Source organism: Saccostrea cucullata, unplaced genomic scaffold (assembly GCF_032062105.1).
Source record: "Saccostrea cucullata isolate Sc308-1 unplaced genomic scaffold, CSIRO_AGI_Scuc_v1 ctg3567, whole genome shotgun sequence".
In the NCBI taxonomy this organism is placed as follows: domain Eukaryota; kingdom Metazoa; phylum Mollusca; class Bivalvia; order Ostreida; family Ostreidae; genus Saccostrea; species Saccostrea cuccullata.
Window position 1 is genome coordinate 26,381 of NW_026932664.1, and position 26,076 is coordinate 52,456.

General features: G+C 31.9%; 1 protein-coding gene across 1 annotated transcript; it reads left to right on the forward strand.

The window, feature by feature from the left end:
• Positions 1-1,026: 1,026 nt before the first annotated feature.
• On the forward strand, positions 1,027-25,875 carry LOC134235747 (scavenger receptor class F member 2-like; the record flags this gene model as incomplete). The annotated part of the gene is made up of 4 exons (XM_062717893.1): positions 1,027-1,049; positions 1,099-1,247; positions 21,191-21,325; positions 25,741-25,875. Coding segments are annotated over exons 1-4 (442 nt in total), but the record flags the coding sequence as incomplete, so codon positions are not given.
• Positions 25,876-26,076: the final 201 nt, after the last annotated feature.

Sequence of the window (26,076 nt, forward strand, 5' to 3'; positions counted from 1 at the left end):
CGAGCTTCCTATTATTAGAACAGATTTTCCAGATGGAACATCGGTCGTCAGGTTATGGTTCTTTTTCGGTCTGTTGAAGGTTTTCTGTTCTTTTTGGGCTGGCAAGGTTTCTGTAGAAGTTGAGAATTCCCTTGTCTCAACTTTAGTACACTGAGTATGTCTTGATACGCCTTGTAGATGATTATCCTTAATGTCCCGCGTATCAATGGCTTTGGTTTTTCTAGGTGGTTCCCTTGTTTGAGTAGTTGCATCTACTGATTGAGTGTTTTTGTTCCGAAGAGAATGCAACTCCCTTTTCAGTCTGGCAACTATCTCAGAAAGATCAGTAAGAGACTTTGTCAGTTTTTGAATAATTTGAGAGCTGTTACAGTTTTGACATGGCCCGCTTTCTATATCTTGCAGTTTACAAGGTTTAGGGGTGGAGGTATTTTGTGGCTGTAGCATCCCTTCAATTTTACTAACCTCGGTTATTGGCAGGTGAGGAATTTGTCCAATGAATTCTCGTAGCCAGGTGAATCTCTCACTCCCTTGAATATGGATTGTCTGAGTTGATTTGTAAAGTGTTGCTGTAACATTGCCATTTTCTGATTTATAAATACGTCCGTTTTTGAAACCAGTTTTGGTAAACAAAAGTTCACTGTTTAGAGTGGTCACGATGTCTTCAGTCCTATCTTCATCATAGTTCAAGGTGATACTTTGTTGGTTGAATTTCACTTGTAAGAAATCCGATAGATCAATTAAAGAATTTTCATCAGCAGCATTGGATTTCCCGTGTGAAAATGAAAATCCAAAAGTATCCAAAGTAGATTTGAACAAACTTGTATTTTCATTCAGATTAATCGATTCCATTATTTACAATGATTAGCAGCATAGGTAATTACTGATAAGGAGGAGCACTTAAAACACGTCTGGTCACCTTGAGAGCTTATCTTATGATGGAATAATGCATTATTCACTTGCAGAGCGTGGTTATACATGTTACTAGTGAATATTCGCTCGCAGATATCTTTATATTTCATTCATTAAATGTCACAAACAGCAGGAATTAAGTTGATATAATCAAAACATTTATTAAAACTATTTATTTCTCCAAAAAAGGAATTATTTTGTAGAATGCAAAAATGGATTTTACGGAACAGACTGTATACAGATATGTGGATTTTGTAAAATCGGTACCTTCTGTAACAAGACAAGTGGAGTCTGTCCAGATGGATGTCGGGGTAATTGGAATAACTCAAAGTGTTTAGGTAATCACAGCTCATATATTAACTAATAAATGAATATGACACAATTTATAAGAATACATGTACATTGTATATTACAGGCACTTATATATATTGCTTATAAAAATCAAAATGCTAAGATGCAAGTAGCTTTATTCGTTTTTTATCTCATCAAATACAAATACAAATATAAAAGTTTACATTGAAGCCGTTATATAGAAACGAACACAAATTATCATATATTTCTAATGCAGTTTTGTTAATGACAAAATGTCTAAATAACACAAACTATAATACAAATATGTACATATTTTTTGACAATTCAATTTAACGCCATTGTTCACTTTGCAAATTTCTCTGTTAATGCATTATATCATTTAATGAATGGAATACTGCATATTTCTTGTTACAGATAGTGGCATTTCAAATGCTTCAACTGGAATCATATACATTGTTTCAACACTTGCTGTTGTAATCCTTATATACGCAGTGGTAAGGCTTGTATACAAGAAAATTAAACGGAGACACCAGAATACAGGGAGAGACACAGCAGAAATCATGCCTGGAAAGCTTTACGATCAAATACATGCAGCTGAAAAGATAATCGATCAAACATATCAAAAGATAACTCCCCAGTCGGACAGTTCTTATTATCAGGAAATGTACCTCTACAATAATGATGAAATCTCTGGAGACAAATAGTTCACTGAACTCATCATGGCGTTACTTAAGCTCGTTAACACCTGTGTTTATAAGAAGTTCGTTATATAGTGACAATAAATTGCTTTCTATGACCTGTATTTCAATATTCAATAAGATATAAATATCTATTGCATTTATTTTCTCGAATTTTCTTTTCTTTTTAGTTGCTAGGCCTAATGTTACATGTACGTAAACCGCATACATGTTTTACGTCAGACCGCTTTTGAAATATTATATGAAGAAATTACATTGAATCAAAGTTAATGCTAATCAACATTGGAATATTCTATCTTCTGTGTTATATATGATTAAATTTGTTCCCATACATCTATTCTTCCTTACTTAAACAAAGATTTCTCTAGGATATTCATTAATAAGTTTAGATTGTTTTAATTTGTTATTTTTATCACGTTATATTTTTCACATCAATCTAATTGCTTATAGAATGATAAACCCAAACGGCTTTTTTTATTTCATGTGCAAAAGAATAGTGAAATTTTAAATGATATGAAAAAAACCCACTGAAATGGACGAGAATGGAAGGTTTCAAGATACACAGTGTTTTTACTGTAATCAAACAATTTACCCGTAATCTTTTACAGTTTACAACACCTACTAAAATTTGTACAGAGTAACCAGTAATATATTGAATAAATAGAACCTCCGAGGATTATTGTTTATCATCACTGTACACATCATTGTTTATCATCACTGTACTATTTTTCCTTTTAGACAATATGGTGAAAGATTTTGTGTATAGAAAACTTAACAAAGTATATAACAGATTTAGGGTCTGTACTTATAAGGATACTGTAGTAACTGAATTGGAACTTCCTTACTCGTTTATGAATAGAGCCATCTGATTGAAGAAACATACTGTCTAATAGGAAGTTTTTACAGTTGCATAGTTTTGGAATACATTAACCACTGATTACCATCTGTTTCAAAAGCAATACTTGTCATGGTAAGGAAGGATACGCATTGTGGGTAAACTACCGATCCACGCTACTGACTGTCTACTTCAGGTTAGACTGATTTGTAATAAAAAGTTTCAATGTTTTCCTTGTTTCAAATATCAGATAATTACAGGTTGTTGAATGACATATTTCCTTGTTCTTCGCCTTTTTTTTAATTATTTGAAGTATTTAAAACAGGTTGCATTCTGTGTCACGAGTAACAAGTAAATATGGAGAGGATGAAGGATTACACTATTATTTTACTAATTTTCCTTGTGTTCTTCACTGTTGCAGCAGAATGTCTAGGTAAGACTTTTACAGTATATTACCTTGTTTCGCATTTTCAACATCCCTTATCTTATTGCCATCATGGTAATTATCCCCCCCCCCCCCCCCCCACCCTGTTGAATAAAGTACTGACACGAAATTTGGTATACAAATTTATCCGAAGGATATCTAGGTAAAAATTTGTTTTGGGTACGATCAGACTATTTTGACGGAGTTATGCCCCTTGGACTTAGAAACATTTCAATTATTTGGGGAGGGGGGCATAAATGTTTTACAAACATCTCTTGTTCACCTAAGAGATACTTGTTTTATTTGTTTGTTTTTTAAATATATTTTTAAATGGTACATGTATATTCTTATTAGATTTAAAAAGAAATAATTTAGGAACAAAATACTGCCAATTTGTTTCTGCAGCTGTTTACTACAGAACTATATAAAATTGCATCTTAAATATGACTGAGATAAAATTAATTGTTCCTTATTTTTGCATACGGTACTAGCATTTCTATTATCATTCATTAATTCTATTGGTCTAGTCTTAAATACTATCAAGCATGATACATGTATATCATACACCTATCTCTCTGACTGGTGAGTTAGAATAATATTAGAAAAATAGGAATATGTATTTACCTGCTCTTGTCCTTTAAGGTGTATATAAGATTTTTTTTTACTAGACCAGAGAAGATCGTGAACTCCCGAATAGCGCAACTAATTTTACTTATTTTTATCGTTCAATATAATTCCCCACCTTAAACAGAGTTTGGCCTGGTCTACAGCAGACCTATAAATACGCCTTCCAAAAAAATGTGAGACTTGATTTGCTTGACGACATATTTGATTATTTTTTTGAAAGATAAAAGATGGAGATACACTGAGGATTCTACAAAATTTGCAACTTAAATATCTCCACCTGCCACATAGTGTTAGTTTTGTAGATCAGCAGAATTTAAAGAAAATGGCAACCAAGATCTTTCGCAGAATATACAGGTGTATGAAATCTCTCCCAATTTTGAATCTTTGAACCGAGTGATCTGGATTCTGCTTTTATCAAGTTTTATGTAGAAGCAAGGACAGTCAGCCCTGCCCTCAGTAACCGAAGCAGTATTTTTTTCTATTGGACATGGGCTTATTAGATATTAAATAACGATGAATTCACGGAGTCTAACGGACATTTTTCACGGAGTGGAATTCCGAACTTGATGGAGCTGTGAGAAGAAAAGTTCACAATACGCTCCATTTGAATAAAATTAGCGATTAAAACTCAATGTAGAAATATTTTGAATTGATTCTTTTTAAGTTATTGAGGTATTTTTGGACGCCGAAGTTGTGAGAATTTACACGACCTAAGGATCAACGGTTCTGTGCCCGGATATATGCGAAGAGCAGTTCTTTAATTTATGAGGCCAACTAACAAAAAAAAACCACCAGAACACAAACAAAGCTGAGTGATCTGCTAGAATCATCATTAAGCAAATTATAAAACTAGCATTGGCACACTTTAAATAAGTGTTATCCTACTAACTTCAGAAAATCAATGAGGTTTTCTTCTATATAAGAATGAAATCATGGAAAGAAGACTCTCAAAAATTATTCATTTTTTACTTAGTAAAAAAAATTAAATAATTATATAAAGGAAATTGGGGTAAATGGTACACTTTTCATAAAATTTCCTAACTTCTAAAAAAATGAGCTGTAAATTTTCATATTTCGCATCAGTACAGGGGTTGTTAGAAAAGTTCGCGGACACATTGATTAACGGAAAATGTATTGTGTACTGTGAAGTGTGACCTATGTCTGATTGAATTCCTATCTTTCGTTTATTTGTATGAAAAAAAATCAGGTCCGTTAATTTAAATTTTGAAAATTTACAAAGAGTTTTACTTTGCCGTCATAGGATTCACGGAGCAATCATTTAACGTTATGTGACGTGACAATCAGATTTCAAGCCCGCTAAGCTTTTTCATAGTTCTTAATATATTTCAATCTTTGCTACTTAAAAATATAATATCTATATCAAGACATATTACTTTTATTCTTTATTGTCTTTTGTGCGATTTAAGATTTTAGCGAGAACTTAAAATACAGTTAAGCGATCAGGTATGAAATCAACTGCAAAAATACATAGTCCATGCAATAAGTTGGGTATTGAGATATTGCAAGGGTTGATCATTTAAAATGTTAATCCTTCCATTCTTATAAAGCTACTTCCTTTTGAATACTTTTGTCCTTTGTAGGTTGATACAATTTTCAGCTGTATCTAATAGCATTTTATTTTCTTTTTAGACATTTTCATGTCTGCACACATTATATTTAGTAGCACGGTGCTCCATGACGTTCAATGACGTTCCCCTTTTTGACTTTGTTTTTACGCGCTTATTATTTATAATTTGATATAACACAGTCAGATACTCACCAATTTAATTCAAAATTTGACCAAGTGACGTTTCATGAATACTGTAGCAACAGTTAAAATATCATTAATCTTTTTGCTCTACAACTGTACAATTTTTAATATCAATTAAACATTGATGTATTGTAAACGTGCAAAAACGAAACATGCTCCGTAAAGCATGTTTTATTAAAATATAATACCCATCTTTTCTTTAAGGATCACCGGTAGATACCAATATCTTTGTATATTTATTGGAAAATAGGTAAAGTTTTTATTTGGGGAGTTTAACCGGTTTTATTGAAATAGCGCGTCCACAGTAGAACTTGTCCTCGAGCTTTTCTAACAACCCTCGTATTGTATAGTTGCATTTTTGTGTTAGATATCCATAGTGCAAATTTTTGTTTTGTCACTAACCAAAAAATACTATAGTTAACTATAGTTTACTATAGTTAACTATAGTTATAAATTTGACACTTTGAAAACTTTGATTTACTATATTTATAACTTTGACACTTTGAAAAACTTTGGCGAAAACTTTGACACTTTGAAAACGTTGGCGAAAACTTTGACACTTTGAAAAACTTTATCGGAAACTTTGATACTTCAAAAAACTTCATCGAAAAATCTGACACTTTGAAAAACTTTATCGAAAACTTTGACACTTTGAAAAACTTTATCAGACAGACAGACAGACAGACATTCTTTATTTCCTATTCAGCAGAGATCAATGCATCAAACTATTAAGTATGTAACAATATTTGAACTTTGAAACAAAAATGAGGAAATATGTACACAATTTCTCAATTACGCAAGTTACTGTCCATAATTTAAACACTATGTACATCATTTATTAATTTTCAGCAACAGTGTCAACTACAGTTCCTACGAATTGCTTCCAGTTGTATTTTGGTGGAACGTCACGATTCAAAAGGTACTCCCTGAAAAAGAAATCAATGTTGTATTCCCTCATTATGGAGTGAATATCTGCTAGGAATCCACGCTTCGGTCTTGATGTCGTCGAACATAAAGAGCACAACCTTGCAATGAAAAGCTTTTTGTAGAATAGGGAATAGCTTGATGTACAGAGTCTGTTCCAGAACATCAACTTGATTTTATCTATAATCCTTTTCATTTCAACCAGGCCAAGGGAAAAGATGGTACACAGTACTGCAGAAAGCAGGTTGCTTCTGTCGCTTTCTACTAGAGCTAAAGAATACAATACAACTTTTGTTAGGATTATAACACAAGTGCCAACGTCTAGCGTAATTGTAGACAATATCCAGTTGCTTCTGGAGACCACTGGGAGTGTTGGATATAAGGGAAGTGTCGTCAGCCAGAATAACACTTGGAATGTGAAGGTCATACACACATGCACCAGTCGCACTTTTATCCAGGATTTCTATCAATCCGTCAATAATCAGACCACGACGATAGTACCCTTCCTTGTCCGACACCTTGCTGTAAAGGGAATTCCTTCGACAGTTCTTTTTCGTATAGGATTTGAGAGCTGGAATCACAAAAAGAGTCGGAAAGCAAACGCCACCCTTTACCATTGATACCTAACTTGTACAGTTTGTAGAGTAAACCATTATGCCACACGCTGTTAAATGCCTTTTGGTTGTCTAGAAATGCCACATAAATATCAGAGTCTCTTTCTATATAGTGGTGAATTGTTTCCGTTATAACAAATCCTGTCGGTATACTTCCACATCCTGGACGGAAACCCTGCTGAAGAGGGTGTGGAAAATGAATTTCAGCGTAGATACGCTTTATTCTTGTGTACAATATATTTTCGAATGACATTTGTAGGACTGAGGTTAAGGTTATATCTCTATAACTATTAGGGTCGAGCTTGTCTTTTTTTTCCTCCTTTGAACGAAGTTATAGTGACTCCTCTTTTGAATTGTATCGGATATTTTTCGTTGTTTAGAATTGCGTTAAACAGCTCTAACAGGATTTCTAGAATAATGTCTTGCACAAAGCGCAAATGTTCAATTACGAGTTTGTCAAGGCCAGGTGCTTTTCCGTTTTTCATTTTTTCCATTGCTTCTGTAACCTCTTCTTTCCTTATCATAACATCACCAACTTTATCAAAGTGTCTATAGGATTCTTCTTTTATGTTTATTACAGAGAGTTCTACATGTTCTTCGAACCTTTGATCAAACAACGGGTCTTTTGTCTTTGCAGCAAGTGTTTTGTAGTGTTCGTACCATGCTGTTTGGATGATATCTGGATCGCGTATGATCACTCCGTTGATCCGAAGTTCATGGGGTGTCCATGATTTCTTTTTTCGATTTTTAATAGCGCGATAAAATAGACCCATATCTATTTCTGCTGTTTTCTGTAGTTGATCCAGCTGTTCTAATTCGAACTGCTTTTGAGCAACAGAAAGTGCATTTGTAAATTCCCCTTTTCCGGCTTTATATTCTCTGTAGGATTGAAATTCCATGCCAAGTGACCTATTATGTTCAATCCACACCGCTCGCTTTTGTGGATTAATAGCGTGAAGTTTCTTTACATCTCTGTATTTCCAATATGGTTTCAAATATGAACGATACCTCTTTCTAGGAAGTGATCGTTTGGCTGCGTTCAAAAAGACATTCGTTTGGTCCCCTATATACTCATCAAGTTCACCTTCAGTTTTTCCCACCAAATTTCTTTCTTGGTTCTGTAGCCCTTCCTGGATACACAGTCTATATAATAGCACATGGTCGTTTGTAACTCGTTTCCAGTTTACATAAACGTCATCATCACTATTTCTCTTACGCCCATTAAGTGTTGGAAATTTACATGGTAGATGTATATTTAGCAATATCGGAAGATGATCTGAACAGTTAAGATGATGATCATCTATTATTCCACACGAGTCAATAAAATCTTCCTTGTTCTTTTGGATAATAGCGTGATCTATCATGGATGTCTGAGTTCCATTATGTGCCATAAATGTGTAATCAGGACTATGCGACTTATGCTGACTCGTTACTGATATTAAATCTCGTTCGACCATGAAAGATTCAATAATGATACCTCTATCATTTGCATGGTAATGATTTTTGACTCTATGTTCTTTCGACAGATGTGCATTGAAATCGCCAAGTATAAATACTGGCCCTAATTCACTGTATGCGTCAAAAAGTTTCTCTACACTTTCTATTGATTGTTTGTACTCATCTATCGAAATGTTAGTCAAGGGTAGTAACACTCCAGTGACATATATCTCAATGTTTTCAAGCTTCACAACCGCTATTATCACCCTGTTCGTACAATCGTGTTCAACACTTTGAAAATCTTTGGTGAAAACTTTGACACTATGAAAAACATTGACGAAAACTTTGACACTATGAAAAAAACTTTGATGAAAACTTTGACACTTTAAAAAACTTTGACGAAGACTTTGACACTATGAGAAACTTTGACGAAAACTTTGACACTTTAAGAAACTTTGACGAAAACTTTGACACTTTGAAAAACTTTGGCGAAAACTTTGACACTATGAAAAACTTTGACGAAAACTTTGACACTTTAAGAAACTTTGACGAAAACTTTGACGCTCTGAAAAACTTTGGCGAAAACTTTGACACTATGAAAAACTTTGACAGTTTAACGTAGAACCTACGTCGTATGACATCATAACAAGTGAATGTGTTTAGCCTGTGCTAGATCCATTATGACGTCATAATTAATTCAATATCATTTCCCGTACTTTTACAGCCTCAGTAAAGGAATGGTAGAAAATACTGCATTTTGAAATTCACAGAATTCAATTTAAAATCATTCCGAAATAATCTTAATTCGATTTATATATTTTTTTTTAATATAATGCTTAATGGATATATTTTTCTTGAATTAAAGAAACCTGTAGGCACATTTCATTTAATAGATCTTGACCTTAATTAAGTTGACAAATCCAAGACTATCTTGTGTGATGAAATTGCCATGTATACAACTTACTGTAATAATGTAAATGGTATTTAACTATTTTGAAGGAATGCAAATATCCTATTAAAAAAAATCATTAGTTGCCAACTAAATAGTGTAATATCTTGATGAAATGTGTCTAAGTCAAAGATGTACGTGTTGTAGATTGTGTGTACATTTTGTGATATCTATCATGAAATGATGTGCATTCCTTTTCATACTTATTCGTTACTTATTCATATTATTGGGGTTATATTACAATTTCTCTATTAAATATTATCTTTTGAATTAAAAGTACATTTTTATAAACATTTTTAATCTGAAAGTAGCCCCAAACAGTCATTTAATAATAAAATCCGTGTAAGTGCAAAAAGGTCAAGAATATTAGCATCAGTAAATAACCTATCCCTCATTATTTAGAGGGGAAATGTATATATCTTAATCACTTTTTGTAATCATTTAGGTATGTTCTTTTTCATATTAAAGATTTAAAACATTGTGACAAAGACTTCTGAAAAATATTTACAAATGTAGGGTGGAGAATTGATTGAAAATAAATAGAGTTCATTTGCCTATAGTTTTGAAAATGTGGACTTATCTTTTATGTCAATTGAATAAAAAAGAATTTATTCTCGAGAAACATTGTTTAATACTGTTCAATTAATAAACAATAAAAACAACGATGTTTAAAGAAGTAATTTTGGGATTTGTTTGTCTTCTTTGCATGACAAGTACCCCTAAAATAATTGAAATTGTGAAGTCGCAATATGTATTTATCATTCCATGTTTAAATGGCTGCACTACATTTAATAACAAGTAAACCTGTCAAGTGCTTTTAACTGATTGATAAGCAAGTGCTAGTTTATCATTATGAAAAGTTTGAAAATCTTGTGACAAAGACTTCTCCGACATAGGTTCTACCTTAAGAAACTTTGAAGAAAACTTTGACACTTTAAAAACTTTGACGAAAACTTTGACACTATGAAAACCTTTGACGAAAACTTTGACACTTAAAAAAACTTTGACGAAAACTTTGACACTTTGATTTACTGTAGTTAACTATAGATATTTTGATAATAAGACTGAAGTAAAATGTAACATTTACGTTTTAAACGATTAAACAGCATAATTCCATTCCAAAGATAATTAATGATTAGCCCAATAAGCTCCATTCTGTAATATTCCTAAAGTATTACAAATTTAATAGTATCATTCTTTTCTACTACCCAACTTTCACAATCCATAAGATTTCATCACAAAAAACTGCAGAGACATTTCTATTTAATTATTCACAAATTATTTTCAGTTAAAATTACTTTATTGAAAAAATTGTAACACTCCATTAAGGACAGATGATACAAACAATTTTTTTCTTTGAAAAAGATTTAATATCATGTCACAAGTTTATAAAAGTGGATGGTTCTTAGAATTTTCTTTTTCCTAAGAACTGGAATATGAAAAAGACTTGGAAAATATTACTAATATTTCAATGAAAATACAAATATAGACAAATCACATTCAGTAAAGGTTTACAGGTGAAAATAAATTTCAGAATATGTTACCAAGTCTTTTTCATATTCCACTTCTTAGGAGAAAAACTTCTAAGAACCATCCACTTTTCTCAACTTGTGACATGATATTAAATCTTTTTCAAAGAAAAAAATTGTTTGTATCATCTGTCCTTAAACAAATATTCAGTTCATTTTAACACAACAATTTTAAATTTGCAAGGAGACCGTTACAGTAGTTCCCCTAACGCTTCCTCACCCATGATTCCGAAATTAACCATATCAATGTACATGTACATCATCTCTTAAATCTAAAGGTTTTCCATGGCTGCAATAATATAGCCCTTCTTCTTTTTCCGGGGGTAGGGTGTTCCTCTACCGAAAAATATCAGACTAAAAAAAATCGGAGAGGGCTACATTTTTGGAGCTTGTTTTATCCTATCGGTTATGCAGTTTCGAGAATACTAAAAGTGAAAAGTAAAATAAGAGAGAGAGAGAGAGGAATGAAGGATATGGAGATAACGAACAGTAGTCAATATCAAATTCCATAAAACAATACAGAATATGAGCAAAGCAAACACTGACCACGAAAACATCAGAGGGTGGACCAGGTGCCATGGAGGAGTGAGCACCCCCTGCCGACCGGACACACCTGTGCTCTTTGTTATGATCGGGACACAACGGAAAATTCCGTCGTCAATTCAGTGTAAAAATAATGGACTAACAATTAGTATGATAAACGTTAGTAAGCATTAGACTCTATGGTAATTTGTATTTGCTGACAAGGTCATTGTATCGAACATAGAACTTACGAATTGATGACTTTAAACGAGACTGCTGATTCTCTTGTTTCATCAACTTGCTTTTCAATAATTTACGCCGTTTTAGAAATTGTTCATACGTAGATCATGCTCTTGCAAAAATTAAAGTGAATTTCTTTATCTGCATTTATATATACATATATATTCTCACCAAAGACGGTGCAAATATATAAAACGGTTGTAGCAATCACGCTTATTATGAATTTATAAGGAATCTTCCGCCCCTGCACATACATGTAGTTATAAAAGTGTTTTACAGTAAAAAGGGAAAAAACACTTATAAAGAAAACATGCAGTTTGTGGTTTATAAAACAAGATAAATGCTGTTTAAAAACACATGTGCCTTCTGTCTTTTGATTAAGTGAGTTTTAGATATAAAGATGGAAACAAAATCAAGAAAATAAATTTATGTTGAATTGTGACATCGTAATGAATTTGTTTACACTGAATTTGAAACTTAGATTTTTAGAAATAGATTTAGTTTTAATAATAACATAACAATTATGTGGATATACAATTGTTTAAAACATAAGAGTGTGATATATATCTCTAAACAGTAAAATTCTATAATTCTTATCATTTTGAGTGTAAAATACAGGTGCAAGGTTGACAAGTTGTACAAATGACGCGTCATGACGTCATGTAACTATCATATTCATATACTTACACACAAAGAAATATCTTTAAAAACAAATACCGAAAAAAAATATCCTGAGTTTAAATAAAAAATTTTGGAAATTGACGAACAAGTTCGTACAAAAGATTACCTTCCTGTACGTTCTCCTTTGACCAACTGTATGAAGTAAATTTCTGAGAAATGTTAGATTAAAGGATACAATTTCCGTTACTTCTACTAAGTAAGTAATATCAGGAATCAACCTACCGGAATGCGTATCTAAACTTTCCCAGTTGCTAACTTTCTTTCACAAGGAAGTGTACGGAACAATGTTGATTGATTACAGATTTCCATCGACGGGCGACAACTTGCTATTTTTATATAAAGAAAAAAATGTTCATGGGTCCCAGTTACCCATAATGTACGTTAATTGCATTAAGACGGTTGGTTTCCACTATCAAATTTACATTATTTGAGACTTTTTATCAGGTTCATTTACACACACATCTTAATAAAAATGAATTTTAAAAAAAATGGGGTCAATAATTAAGACATATACATAAATCAATTTTTGATTTTTTTTAAATAATATTTTTATCATGATAAATAATTGGTTCAAATACATTCTCTTCATAATCTTAAATTGTCGCATTGAAAAAAGTGACATGAAAATAGATGTCAAGTACTTCGCATAGTCATTTATTTGACCTTTCTGCGCGCAAAAAATGTTGTTTTCCGGTGTTAAAAATGTAAAACAAATATAATCATTGGAAAGTAATAACATTTTTTTTTCTGAATTTAAGCAGAGTGTTTGAGATTATATATACATGTATATAGAAAAAGAGATAACATTGGGGGGGGGGGGGTGATGTGGATTTTTAGATATTACTAAATTGGACTTTTTTTATGAACTTTAAGACACGATATATTTTTATATATGCCAAACATAATAGGTTTCATGAAAGAAAATTGAGTAAAATTTAAGAAAAAATTAGGACCAGCATTCGACATTTCACTGCAAAAATAATTCTGATTCCACGCTGTATGTAGAATTTGAATCCAAACTTAACAAAAATGAATACTTATAAACAGGCAAAAAAATGTATCCTTTTCGTCTAAAAAACTTCCGCCACAAAAATAGCTCCGTACTAAATGATTAGGGTATGGAATTTTATCATGGGGTTTTAATTCAATATTTTGTAATTGATAATAAAATTATTTAGTATTTATTCTAATAATAGAATCGAAATTCATTGTACGAAGTAAAACATTATGTAGATTTTTTTAATTAGAGGTCAAGACAAAAAATCTGCTGAAAAGCTGAGGAGCGCACCTAGTTAAACGCCAATGCTGAAATTAATTATTCGCTACCATGATGTTCCTTCCAGCCGTATATACCAAATGATAACAGCGTCAAAATATGGATAATTAGCATTGAATCGTGAAGCAATTAAGCACTTCTTCATATAAAAAATTTAGATATGTTTCAACTGATTTAAAATAGAAGATTTATTTGGGGAAATTGATTTTTTAATTAATATGTCTTTAGCTGGTATGGGTCTATAAAATTGTGAAAAAAAAAATAAATTTTACGTTGATATGGTATGAGTTTCAGCGGTATCTAAATACAACATTGCTGACGTACGCGTACATATTACATTTTAGTAGAAGACAAATTTGTAAAATACAATAATTCTGAAAGGTTTGAGCAAGTTTGCCAGGGAGCAGATCGAAAGTGATTCTTACTTTCTAATCTTCTTATCATAATAATGAAAACTATACAAACAGGCTTAAACTGGTTGAGCAGTTTCTTAGACATTCAGAAATGTTAGAATTTGATGACCGATAGACAGATGATGAATGGAAAATTATAGATAAAAGAAACAAAAGGTGGTAACTAAGGTTTCAAAAAGGGTATTCACCAGTTGACAATAAGTATTTAACTTTAAACAAATTGGACACATTTAATAAAATTCTGTTTAAAATGCCGATATTTTTTTTTTATTATGAATCACACTGATATGTATTCTTGCTTATATTTTGGAAATCGTATAGTTCATTGTGTTCTATTTTTGTAGAAAACCTCACTGTAAACGAAACAATTAGAGGCAATCCTTCCCAGAGTACATCGTATAATGGTGGACACCATGCAAATAAAGCGGTAGATGGAAAGTTAGAAGTCGATGGTAATCAAACAACATGCAGCTTTACAATAGGAGGACACAATATAAAGGCAGCTTGGTGGAAACTTCCACTGAAAGTGATGTCTAACGTGGCTTACTTGGAAATTTATTTTCGAAGCTCAAGTAAATATTTTTATTCATATCTAATTATTTAAAATCATTGGTGTAGAAATTACTCCAATGTCTATCCGGTAAACATACTTCTACACTCCAGAAGAGAAATGAACGAAGTTTCGCAGCGCACACAACACAAAACGAACTTATAACAAAAAAGCAATTATACTGAACATGAACTTTCAAAAATAGTAAGAGCACGGAAATGTAAAGGCTCAAGAAAAAATCATGCTTATGAGAAGATGTTTAACTCACCTGAGCCGAAGGCTCAAGTGAGCTTTTCTGATTACATTTTGTCCGTCGTCCGTCCGTCCATCCGCCTGTCTAGCTGTCTGTCCGTCTGTCCGTTCGTCTGTAAACTGTAAAATTCTTGGGTAGTGTAGATTCTAAATTGTTCAAATCATGACCGCCGGGGTTTGGGTGGGGCCACAATGGCGAATCAAATTTTACATGGAAATATATAGGAAAATCTTTCAAAAAATCATGATCCCCGGGGGTTTGGCGGGGCCACAATGGGGAATCAAAGTTTTACATAGAAATATACGCGGGTTTGTTTAGACAGCACATGGATCAGAATTCGGCGAATTACGACTTTTGTATAATTATGCAACACTAATAAATTGGAAAAGTCAAGGATAAAACTTTTGCTATAATTATGCATTCTATAGACTTCAATGGGACTTATACTGCAGGAAGCACTTCACCACGACGTCACCACGTGACGTCTATAATTAGAAAATATGCCTTAATGAAAAAGTGAAAAGTTCAACACTACCCCGGGTATAATAAATTTCAAATTGCAATAATAGTTATGTAAAAACATGCCTGTACCATAAAAAGTGCTGCTAGAATCCCACTGTCTTATCACAAAAATAATTGTTCAACACTTTCGGACAAAACCTTTCCAAATTTTTAACATTTTGTTCATAACATCGAAAAAATTGCATCAATTCCCGCAAACCATACGATTCTAGTAGCACTTTCCAAAAACAATAGAATAAGAACTTTTGATAGAAACAAAAATTAAGTTTCAAAGTTTGAGGCGTAGTGTTGAACTTTTGCATCTTTTTTGTTATGAACGACAGAGGAAAGGCTGATCGGCAAGTAAACACCCTGTCTGCTTTAGTTTTACGAAGCAATTGTGGATTTATATTAGCATACCTTATTCATAAGCTTTATTCCTAAAGGAATCTCACATGATATTCATTCTAATTTCTAAACACTTTTAAACTCCGATTTCTTGTGTTTGTTTACATGAATTCTCGTTATGTTTCACTTTCACTCTGCTACTGCATGATTCACAGTTATGACGTCACGGGTTTGATATTTAACCCCTGTGGTAACTACAGAGACCCAGAACCGACAAAACTCGTTTATAATATGCCTCTGTACATTGTGATTCATTTTTGCGACCTCAAATCAATCTTTTATAGTGATTTTAAGAAATTAATATGTCTAAACTTCACGTCATATAGCTTACTATGACGTCATATCATACAGGCAAGTAGAATATTTGGTTGTAACCTTAACATACCTGCGTAAGGGGAAATCTTTGAAAGACTTTAACTCAAGAACCGCTAGGCCAGAAAAGCTAAAGCTTATGTGGAAGCGTCCTGGGGTAGTGTAGATTCTAAATTATTAATATCATGACCTCCGGGTGTAGGGCGGGGCCACAATGGGGAATCAAAGTTTTACATAGAAATATATAGAAAAAATCTTCGAAAATCTTCTACTCAAGAACCACTGGACCAGAAAAGCTGAAACTTATGTGGAAGCGTCCAGGGGTAGTGTAGATTCTAAATTGTTAAAATCATGACCCCCCTCCCCCCTGGGTAGGGCAGGGTCACAATGGGGAATCAAAGCTTCACAATAGGGAATCAAAGCATCCTATGGTAGTGTAGATTTCAAATTGTTTAAATTATGATCAGTAGGGTAGGGTGAGGTCACAATATGTATTACAAGGGGGGGGGGGGATCTGGTAAACAACGGAATGGTCAAAGCTTCTCGGATGAGCGACATGGCCCATGGCCCATCTTGTTTATCATTTGAACAGCAAATCAATTATCCAATCCTGTTTTTAACAGTAAAAAAATCTATAGTCGGAAAGAGGAATGTTATACTTGTTTTATACTACACATATTTTTTACATGTATAGCACTTCGTAATTTATTTTTAGTCTATTGTTATATCACTTACAAAATTTTTCACTTTTTCTTCTTGAATGAAAGTTTTGATCAAAATAAGCTACGTACCCTACACTTTATGTATAAATTTGATTTTACTACCGGTATTTGCTAAACACTATTACAAAATAGTTACATGTATGTACAGCAATCCATTAGATTCACACAGACATGTCTTTCCAAGAGGAGAGGAAGAAGCAAAGAAAAAAACCCGCGTATTCTGGGTCTGTTCTACAAGTAGAATTAATCTTCCGAAAAAATCCAAAATAGATAATTATATTAGGTCCAAGCCGATATTGGTTATTGGTTAAGGCCCAATATTATATTACAACCCTATAGACCTATCAGGAATAGTGATTTAACATTCTTGCTTTCAAAATGCTTTCACTAAAAAAAGGCATATAATTTTAAAATATGTGAACAAAATATTGACTTGTCATCTTTCAAAGTTACCTATGAACGCATCAAAAATGTATTGACAGTAGTTGTAGAACTTTCCCCAAGATTCCTATGCAAACTAAAGAGCAAATTTTGTTTAGAAACTATTGGGTTGCGGAAAAAAACTCATTATTTCTTTGTCATAGAATATAATCAGATATTAAATATTTAACAATTAATATATTTAAACTTAAAAGTATAAAACAAAAACAAAACAAAGAAAAACTTAAAAGTAAAACTTAAAAGTATAAAACAGATATTTAATATCTGATTATATTCTTTGTTTTGTATTTTTTAAGAGAGGCCTTATTTTGTCCTCCGGTTACAATGAAATTCAGTCTTAAACTTTCGTTCCCGCAGTACCAGTATATCTTGAAAAGCCTCTAAGCTTTTGCAATGATATTTTACATAACAACTGCCTATGGCTTAAAAAGAAACTCCAATGATTTTAGGGTCAAAAGGTCAAAGGTCAAGGTCATCAATTAATATTATCTGTTTTAACACTTTTGTTTCCACTCAATATCCCGAGAAGCCATGCGTTGAGCTTTTGCATTGGAATGTATCTATGTTAATTTCCGGGCGATATCTGTAGATGCTTTTGAACTTTTGCCATTAAATTTTTTAAAATGAATTCCTACTGTCCATCTCCTTCCTCTAGATTCATGCATGCTCTTCTTTTTTTCCCTTAAACATTTCTTAAGGTAGGGGGTCATATATTCTCTGAAAAAAATTCTTAAGCTGGGCAAAGGAAAATTCTCTGAATTTGCTTGTGTTTTTACTTGTTTATTTTTGTTTTTATTTTCATAATGATATATGTTCCTGTTTTAAAAGGAGTAAATTGATGACTAAGCATCATTTTAGATAACTTTTGAACATGAACACACATTTGATTGTGCACAATTGAATTCATTGTTTTATATTGCAGCTCCAAATCGACACGTGGGATTTTCTGTGTTTGTGTTTAACAATTTCTCTTATATTCCTCCATCAAATTCGCATGGACATCAAGTTTTCAAACATGACACAAAGACTTGTATTGATAGAGTTATGAATATAACTATCAACAAAGAGACTAAAGGAATAGCTCTATATAATTCCAAAAGTATACCTGTAAACACAACATGTGTAGGTTATGAACCTACTTTTGCAACAATTGAGATCTGTGAAGTAAAGGTGATGGGTATGTTGTACTTATGATAAACAATCTATTGAAAATTCAGAGATTTGGATGTGAATGCTCTAACTTGGTGGAGAAAAAAACAATATGCATCAGTAATTCAGCAACTCGAAAACAAATATCATTTTATCATTAATGGGTATCTGAATATTTAGAATATATCTATATGTATTATAACTGGCACTGATGGTTTTCAGGTTGCCACTCTAATCGGTATGGGGAAAAGTGCACACTCTGTAATCCAAAATGTCGTGGTGGTCGATGTGATGCTTTTGATGGGTCGTGTATTGCTGGCTGCAGTGACAATGTCATTCAATCGAATAATTGCTCAGGTATGATGGATCTAAGGTTTTCATCAATTACTTAAGCAATAAATGAAATACAACAAACAGGAGAGGCACAACAAAAAAGTATTAAGATTATTTTTTCTTTTAATTTTCTCATAACTTTATTTCTTTCTCCAAGTAATAAACATGATATTCTTAATACCATCGAAACATACAAAAATGATTTTTTTTTCTTCTAGGTTCCGTGTATTTTCAGAAATTGAAACGAACGGTGTACGAGTATTAAGGAATCTTTTTTTTTTTGTTTCGCAGCTAGGATAAGGCTGCCCGTAAAATATCAAACTGTTCAAATTGTAGTAACTTCTCTGAACTACCTAGATATGACGTCATAATAGAATATGACGTCAAGTCACTGCATACTTGAGCTGACATGACGGGGAAAGTATTTTTTAAAGAGCATGTAGATTTATTTTGGGGGCTTGTTTAATTCAAGTGTTAGGAATGTTTTTAAGATCGAATGTGCTGTTATGATGTTGAACATTTGAAATTTAAATATCACTGTTCCTTTTGCTTGTCCGATATGCACAAATTTAAACAATAGCGAAAAATTATGTGTGAAACACTCCCCTTATACGTCAGTAGACAGAGTTAGATTTTATGAATCGTGTTTATATTGGATTGGCACAAGTGATAAACAAGGACAAATTGAAGATTTTCTGTGTGAAACTACAAAAGAAGTATGTCCTCTGACTGAATTTTGCTGGGGGATTGTGTGTAGTTTATTAATTTCTGTATAAATTGCGATAAAGTGTGAAAAATACCCCTTCTTATGTTGGTAAGTTGAATTTCTCTTAAAATATCTTCTTAACGAGTAAAAATTAAACCTGCCTTCAGCACTTTCTTTGTCCCCGAGATCACGATGAATTGATCTGTTATAAACTTTGCACAATATTTTTGCTTTGCATTTGTGCCGAAGCGATTTTTGTGCAACAATTGGGATATCATAAATGTAAAATGATCAACACAGTCATGTGACATCACAAAAATACTTTAAAATGAAACCTGATTAAACTATTATCTCAAGTTGACTGCAATTTCAAACAAGGATTACATATCAAAATCAAATTCTAGCTCCCAATAAAGTGTATATTTTTTAGGCATTTTAAGCCTTCGGACAGCCTAATCATAACTGCGTTATTCTTACATTGACGTTTGGCGATATCTGTTAATATTTCAAATACTTCATAATTGTCTCTTTTCTGGAAAATTCATAAGTAGCTGAAGGTTTTTAAGGTTTATTGATACTAAATCTGAACTTTTTTTTTCTTTTTAATTTTAATAATTTAACACTTCAATGTGTGTTTATATACATGCTCTACACTACTATAGTTAACGGTAGTTTACTTTATTTTACTAATGTAAATGCTTTGCCATTTATTACCACGTACAATTAAACTTAAATCATTTTTTGTACCTGTAGATTTAAAGCCTTAATATTTTTCATTTACGGATGATCAAATGATATATTTTTGAGCAAAGATATGTAAATATACAAGAAATACGTATAGATTTTTAATAGCGGAAAATATTTGTAGGAAACCAAAAGAAATTAGATATATATCTCTCTGAAATCCAATGCAAGAATACTTTGAATTTAGATTTACTATATATAATTAGCCTATAGTTGCATGTAACTATAGTAAACTATAGAGAACTAAAGTAAACTATATTTAAGTATAGTAAACAATACTTTGACTAGAGTTATTTCATATCGCGCACAACAAGTTTGTATATTGAAAAAAAAAACAAAAAAAAAAAAACAAAGGCATTCCCTGATAACATTTTTTTTTTATAAATAAGTTATATATTTTGCAGAATGCAAAAATGGGTATTATGGAACAGACTGTACACAGAAGTGTGGATTTTGTAAAACTGGTACTTTCTGTAACAAGACAAGTGGAATCTGTCCAGAGGGATGTCAGGATAATTGGAGTAACTCAAAGTGTCTAGGTAAACAAAGTTCATACATTCACATACTTGAAAATGCATAACACAATATTAATAACGATACATGTATGTAACAGACGGTCGTATATATGATTTCTAAATATTAAGAAGCTAAGAGGCAAGACGGTTTATTCCTTTTCCTTACAAGTACAATTAGAAGAAAGTCTACAATTAAACATATAATAAAGCGAACAACAAGATGTCATCAATCTCTTATGCGACGGAGTTAATGACAAAATGTTAATAAAAGACATGCAAATAATCTCAAAATATATATACCAGTATTGGGTCAGTATTTTATAGTCTGTAATCAAAATTTTGATGTTCAAATTTACATATTCATAATCAATGCTGTATTCAATAATCTATTTCAGCGTGCAAAAACGGATTTTACGGTACAGCCTGTGAATTCAATTGTGGTAGATGTAGCAAAGGAACCTTCTGTAATAATATAACAGGGGAATGTCCAAAGGGGTGCCAAGATCATTGGAATGGTTCTTTATGTCAAGGTATAGAGGATTTACACATATTAAAATTATTCTCCTCAAAGTATTTTTAATGTTATCTCAATTTTAGTATTCCTGTCCAAAAGAGAAGATTTGTGTTGTTTATCTATATTTAAGGTAGCTCGTATGTCGGAAAAGTCTTTGTAACAAGATTTAAGACTTTTCAAAATAATAAATTAGCACTTGGTAATCAATCAGTTAAAAGCACATGGCATGTTTCCATGTTATTAAATGTAGTGCAGCCTGTGAAACTTCGAATGGTTATTACATATTGCGACTTCATATTGTCAGTCATTTTTAGGGGTCTTTGTCATGAAGAAAATATGAAAGATCCAAAAAATACTTCTTCAAACATCGTCGTTTATAGACTTTATTGGCTGAGCAGTATTACATATATGTAAGCAATATCTCTCAAGAATAGATTTTTTTTTATTTAATTGACACAAGCTATAAGTCCACGTTGAATAAAATGTAGGCAAATGAAGTCTATCTTTATTAATTAATTTTCAATCCTAAATTTGTAAATATTTTTTTTCAGAAGTCTTTGTCAAAAAGTTTTCAATCTTTAATATGATGAAGAACATGTCCAAATGATTATAAAAAGAGATCAAAATATTAACCTTTCAGAACAAACTAAAGAGAGATGGGTAATTTAACAATTCTACTTTTCTTGACCTTTTTGCATGTACATAGGATTTAATTATTAAATAACTGTTTAGGGTAACTTTCAGATTTACGATGCAAATAATTATCAAAAAATTGTATTTTTCTATCTAAAAAGATCAAATTTGATAGAAAAATTGTAACGCAGTACAGTTAAGGTGCTCAATGGAAATATCGACTAAATTTTGTATTTCAAAATGTATTCGTAATCGGGATAGCGATTAGTTTTAGTACATTATTTATATCTGATAATTGTATTTATGATTAATAACTACATATCGAGGGCGATAATATTTTATATTTAGACTAGTCACGTGATGCGATTTTTGCACATTGACTTGAAGGATTGATGTTACATATAAATATCACTACTGCAAGGGCATAACCAAATTAAATTTCCAAGTTTAGTATATAAATATTTTCAACACGCATTGTAGTTTCTAAAAAGTGCTGCGATCCTGTCTAAATTCTGCAATTTCATTGTTAAAATTATACTTGTATGACCGAATGCTATATTTTTTGCAGGTCAGCGGCATGAAAAATTGATATAATTAAATTCTTTTTAAGATTTCATCAGGATCGCAGCACTTTTCAGATACCTTAATAGCGAGCGCAGCGAGGCGGCGCGAAGCTCCGCTCGCGTAGCGAGCTCAATAGACTAACGTGTACGAACGGAGGAAATTCGGGTTGAAATCTGCACATTGTTCCAAGAAATTTTTATCTCACCGCGTGAAAAAATTCCAAACTCCCAATAATCCTTTGCGGTACATAGCAACATTGTGGCTAAAACATACCAACAACTTACTTGAAAAAAATTACAAACAACGATTTAATGCAATCTCCATGCCACAAAACTATCGTTTGCGTCCTAAGTCAACAGGACTTTTTATTTGACGTCAAAATTTCGTCACTTAAACGGCTCGGGTATTTCCGATTTTGTCGGAAACTTCCGAAAAATTCGGAATCTCGATCCCGATGCCTGGGAAGTGATTTCTTTTTATTCTTTTTTTCTTTTTTTTAATGAACTGTGGATAGGCAGTGCAAGTAAAACCTGTGTAAAGGTTTTTGATAGTAAATAACTGCGCTCGCCCCAACAGTCGCACCGTAGAACATATTAGTTCTATAGTTGAAATCTAAAAGCTTACTTTGATCCATAGAGTGCCAGTCCTTGCACCAGATCGATTTATTAAGACCCTCCACATTACCCTCCGATGTACTTGCATACAAATATACGGCAGTGTCAATTAAATACGTAATGTACAGAAAATATATTAATAAAATAGTGAAGAAGACATTAAATTCAAGTTATTGGCCCATAGAATATCTTTAAATAATATTTTATTTAATTAGAGAACATATATTTTGTTGAGAAAATATTCTTGATCTGTCTCTCACTGCATACAAACTACGTCACGTTGTAAGAAATGACGTCATATTGGCAAGTGTACTGCGATCAGTGAATAGTTTATAAACTGTTATGTGGAATTTAACTAACGACAAAACATCACGCTGTAGAAAGTTTTTATGTAGTTTGATGATTTCTTACTGGTTAAATTAGCAGATAAACTCATTTTATGGTATTTTAAAGAAATGTTGTATGACATATATTGTGTATGATGTCATAGTCAAGTTTTCCTGTACAAATTAGGCTCCGCCTCCTTTTTGTAATCTTAACTGCGAAACAAACACCAATCATATAAAATGTACAAGTCTTAGAATATTTCACATATAATAATTATTATAAAAAAGAATGCAAATCATTTCATGATAGACGTCACAACATTCACAGACCATCTTCGAATCATTTTGACTCAAATACATTTCATCAAAAGATTTTTTTTTCTATTTTGTTTTCAACTGAAGATTTCGTAGGATTTTTGGATTTTCTCAAAATAGTTGCATGCTATTCACATTATCACAGTTATGTAATTTGAAAACATTTTTTTTTATTTATTCACTTAAAATCAAGGTCTAGTAAATGTTATGAGTTTATTCAGGATATAACTTTGGGCAATACAGCCCATCAGTTTACAAAATGACAAAAATGACATACAACATATAATACCATGAAAGGCGCCTTCAAGTTTCTACAATTTAAGAATTGTATTAAGTCATTTAGTTTAGATACAAAAATTTGTAAATTGAATATACGTTCATATCAAAAATATTTTGGCATTGTTTTAAATTGCATCCCATGAATTTCAAAATATTTTATTTTCTACAATTTTAGTGAATATTTTCAGTACAGGAAAAGTAACATTATATTAATTTTGACGTCATAATGGATCTAGAAGAGGCTAAACACATTTACTGGATATGATGTCATATGACGTAGGATCTGTGTGAAGATCCTCTGCATTTTGACAACATTAATATAGTTTTTTTTTTTTTTTTGCATTTTGCATTTCAATTTCAGAAATTGAAACAAGTGATCTAATTATTTTTTAAGCAATGATTCAGTTGTAAAAACGTATGTACTTTCAGAATTATTTCTAATGATGAAAATGAAACTTGGCATTCCAGAACAAAGGTTTTTTTTTCTCTCAAGTACTCCTAAAAAATATCATCAACTTGATACATTAAGTTTTTTTCTCGGTTAAATGAATTTATTTAAAAAAAGCAGCATTGAAAGTATAAAAATGTTGTGAATTGATTTTGGCTATTTGCATGGAACTCTACGTCTTTCATAGTCAGCTATGTTTCCAGTCTGTAGGGTTCTCAGTAGCATGTTTTAAGTTCTACAATTATCTAAACAGAGTCAGTAATCTAACAATACAAATAATTAAATGTTACTCGCATGTAAACAACCACGTTTGAAACCAACAATTTCGGAGTACTTGTTTTGAACATATTTTATTGTATAATTTATACAATGGGATTGGTTATAAGTTCTTGCAACTTAAAAAAAACCTCTCCCAATATCATATTTGGAGTACTAAAGGCATTATAATAATATTTTTAGTAATTTTGATTAATCTACCATTCGTTTGTATTTTGACCGACTTATGTTAATATTCAATCTTCTTCGTAAGTGTTTGCTTTGAAAATTAATTCGAAAAAAGAGATTAATACGTCTATTTATTCAACAAATAGAGTTCATGGCGAGTTTGACCGGGAGACAGGGGATGCTTACTCATTCTCGGCACATGATGCCCCTTTGCATTTTTCAAATATCCATATTTTTGCTTACTTCTACATTAAATTGTAATTAGTTTTAAAGATCGATCACGGTTCATTATGTTCAGCAACGTAATTATGAAACAACGCATTTTCTAAAATGCAACTCTGATATTGCTCTTATATTTTTTTTCACTTTGCTACATAGGGGTTTTCACTTAAGCACATTCAGTATCTTGTATTTCAATTTTCCTTCTTTCTTACGATATATATGTACCTGTATCAAAGGCGTATATTCATTGGGGGTAATTAGTAAAGGTATATATTGTATTCTTTAACAAGGTATAAATTTGTATCCAATGTAAGCATATAATTGCGTTGTGATATCGCTTCTATAGCCTTTTCCATATGAGCAGAATGATATTGTTTTTAAACAATGATGAGTAAAATACCTTTGTTTTTTTCTTGGAAAATACTTGTACAAGTTCGCAGCTTACACATTTCTATTTAAAAAACAAAACAAAAAAAAAAAAAAAAAAAACAAAAAACAAAAAACAAAAAAAAAAAATCAGCCATGATTCATAAATAAGGTTTCTCGTGATATGTTTTTGTCAATAATATGAATTTCTATATTTTAGAATGTGAATTCGGATTTTACGGGCAGGAATGTGAAATCACATGTGGAAACTGTAGAAATGGGACATACTGTAATGCAACCAACGGGGTTTGCCCGGATGGATGTGAGAATCATTGGGATGGCTCTATGTGTGATGGTACTATTGTTTTATTAGTTTGATTGATACGTACACTTTTGTTTTAAAATCATTTCAAATGACCATCTAAAACGCCGCCCGCTATGGCTGCTCAAGTCTTATAAACACAGCCATAGCGGGCGGTGTTTTTAGAGTTGATCTTTACCTCGCCGGTTCTCTGCAGGAAATTGAGACTGGTTCTCCAAATAAAATTGTTTTCCT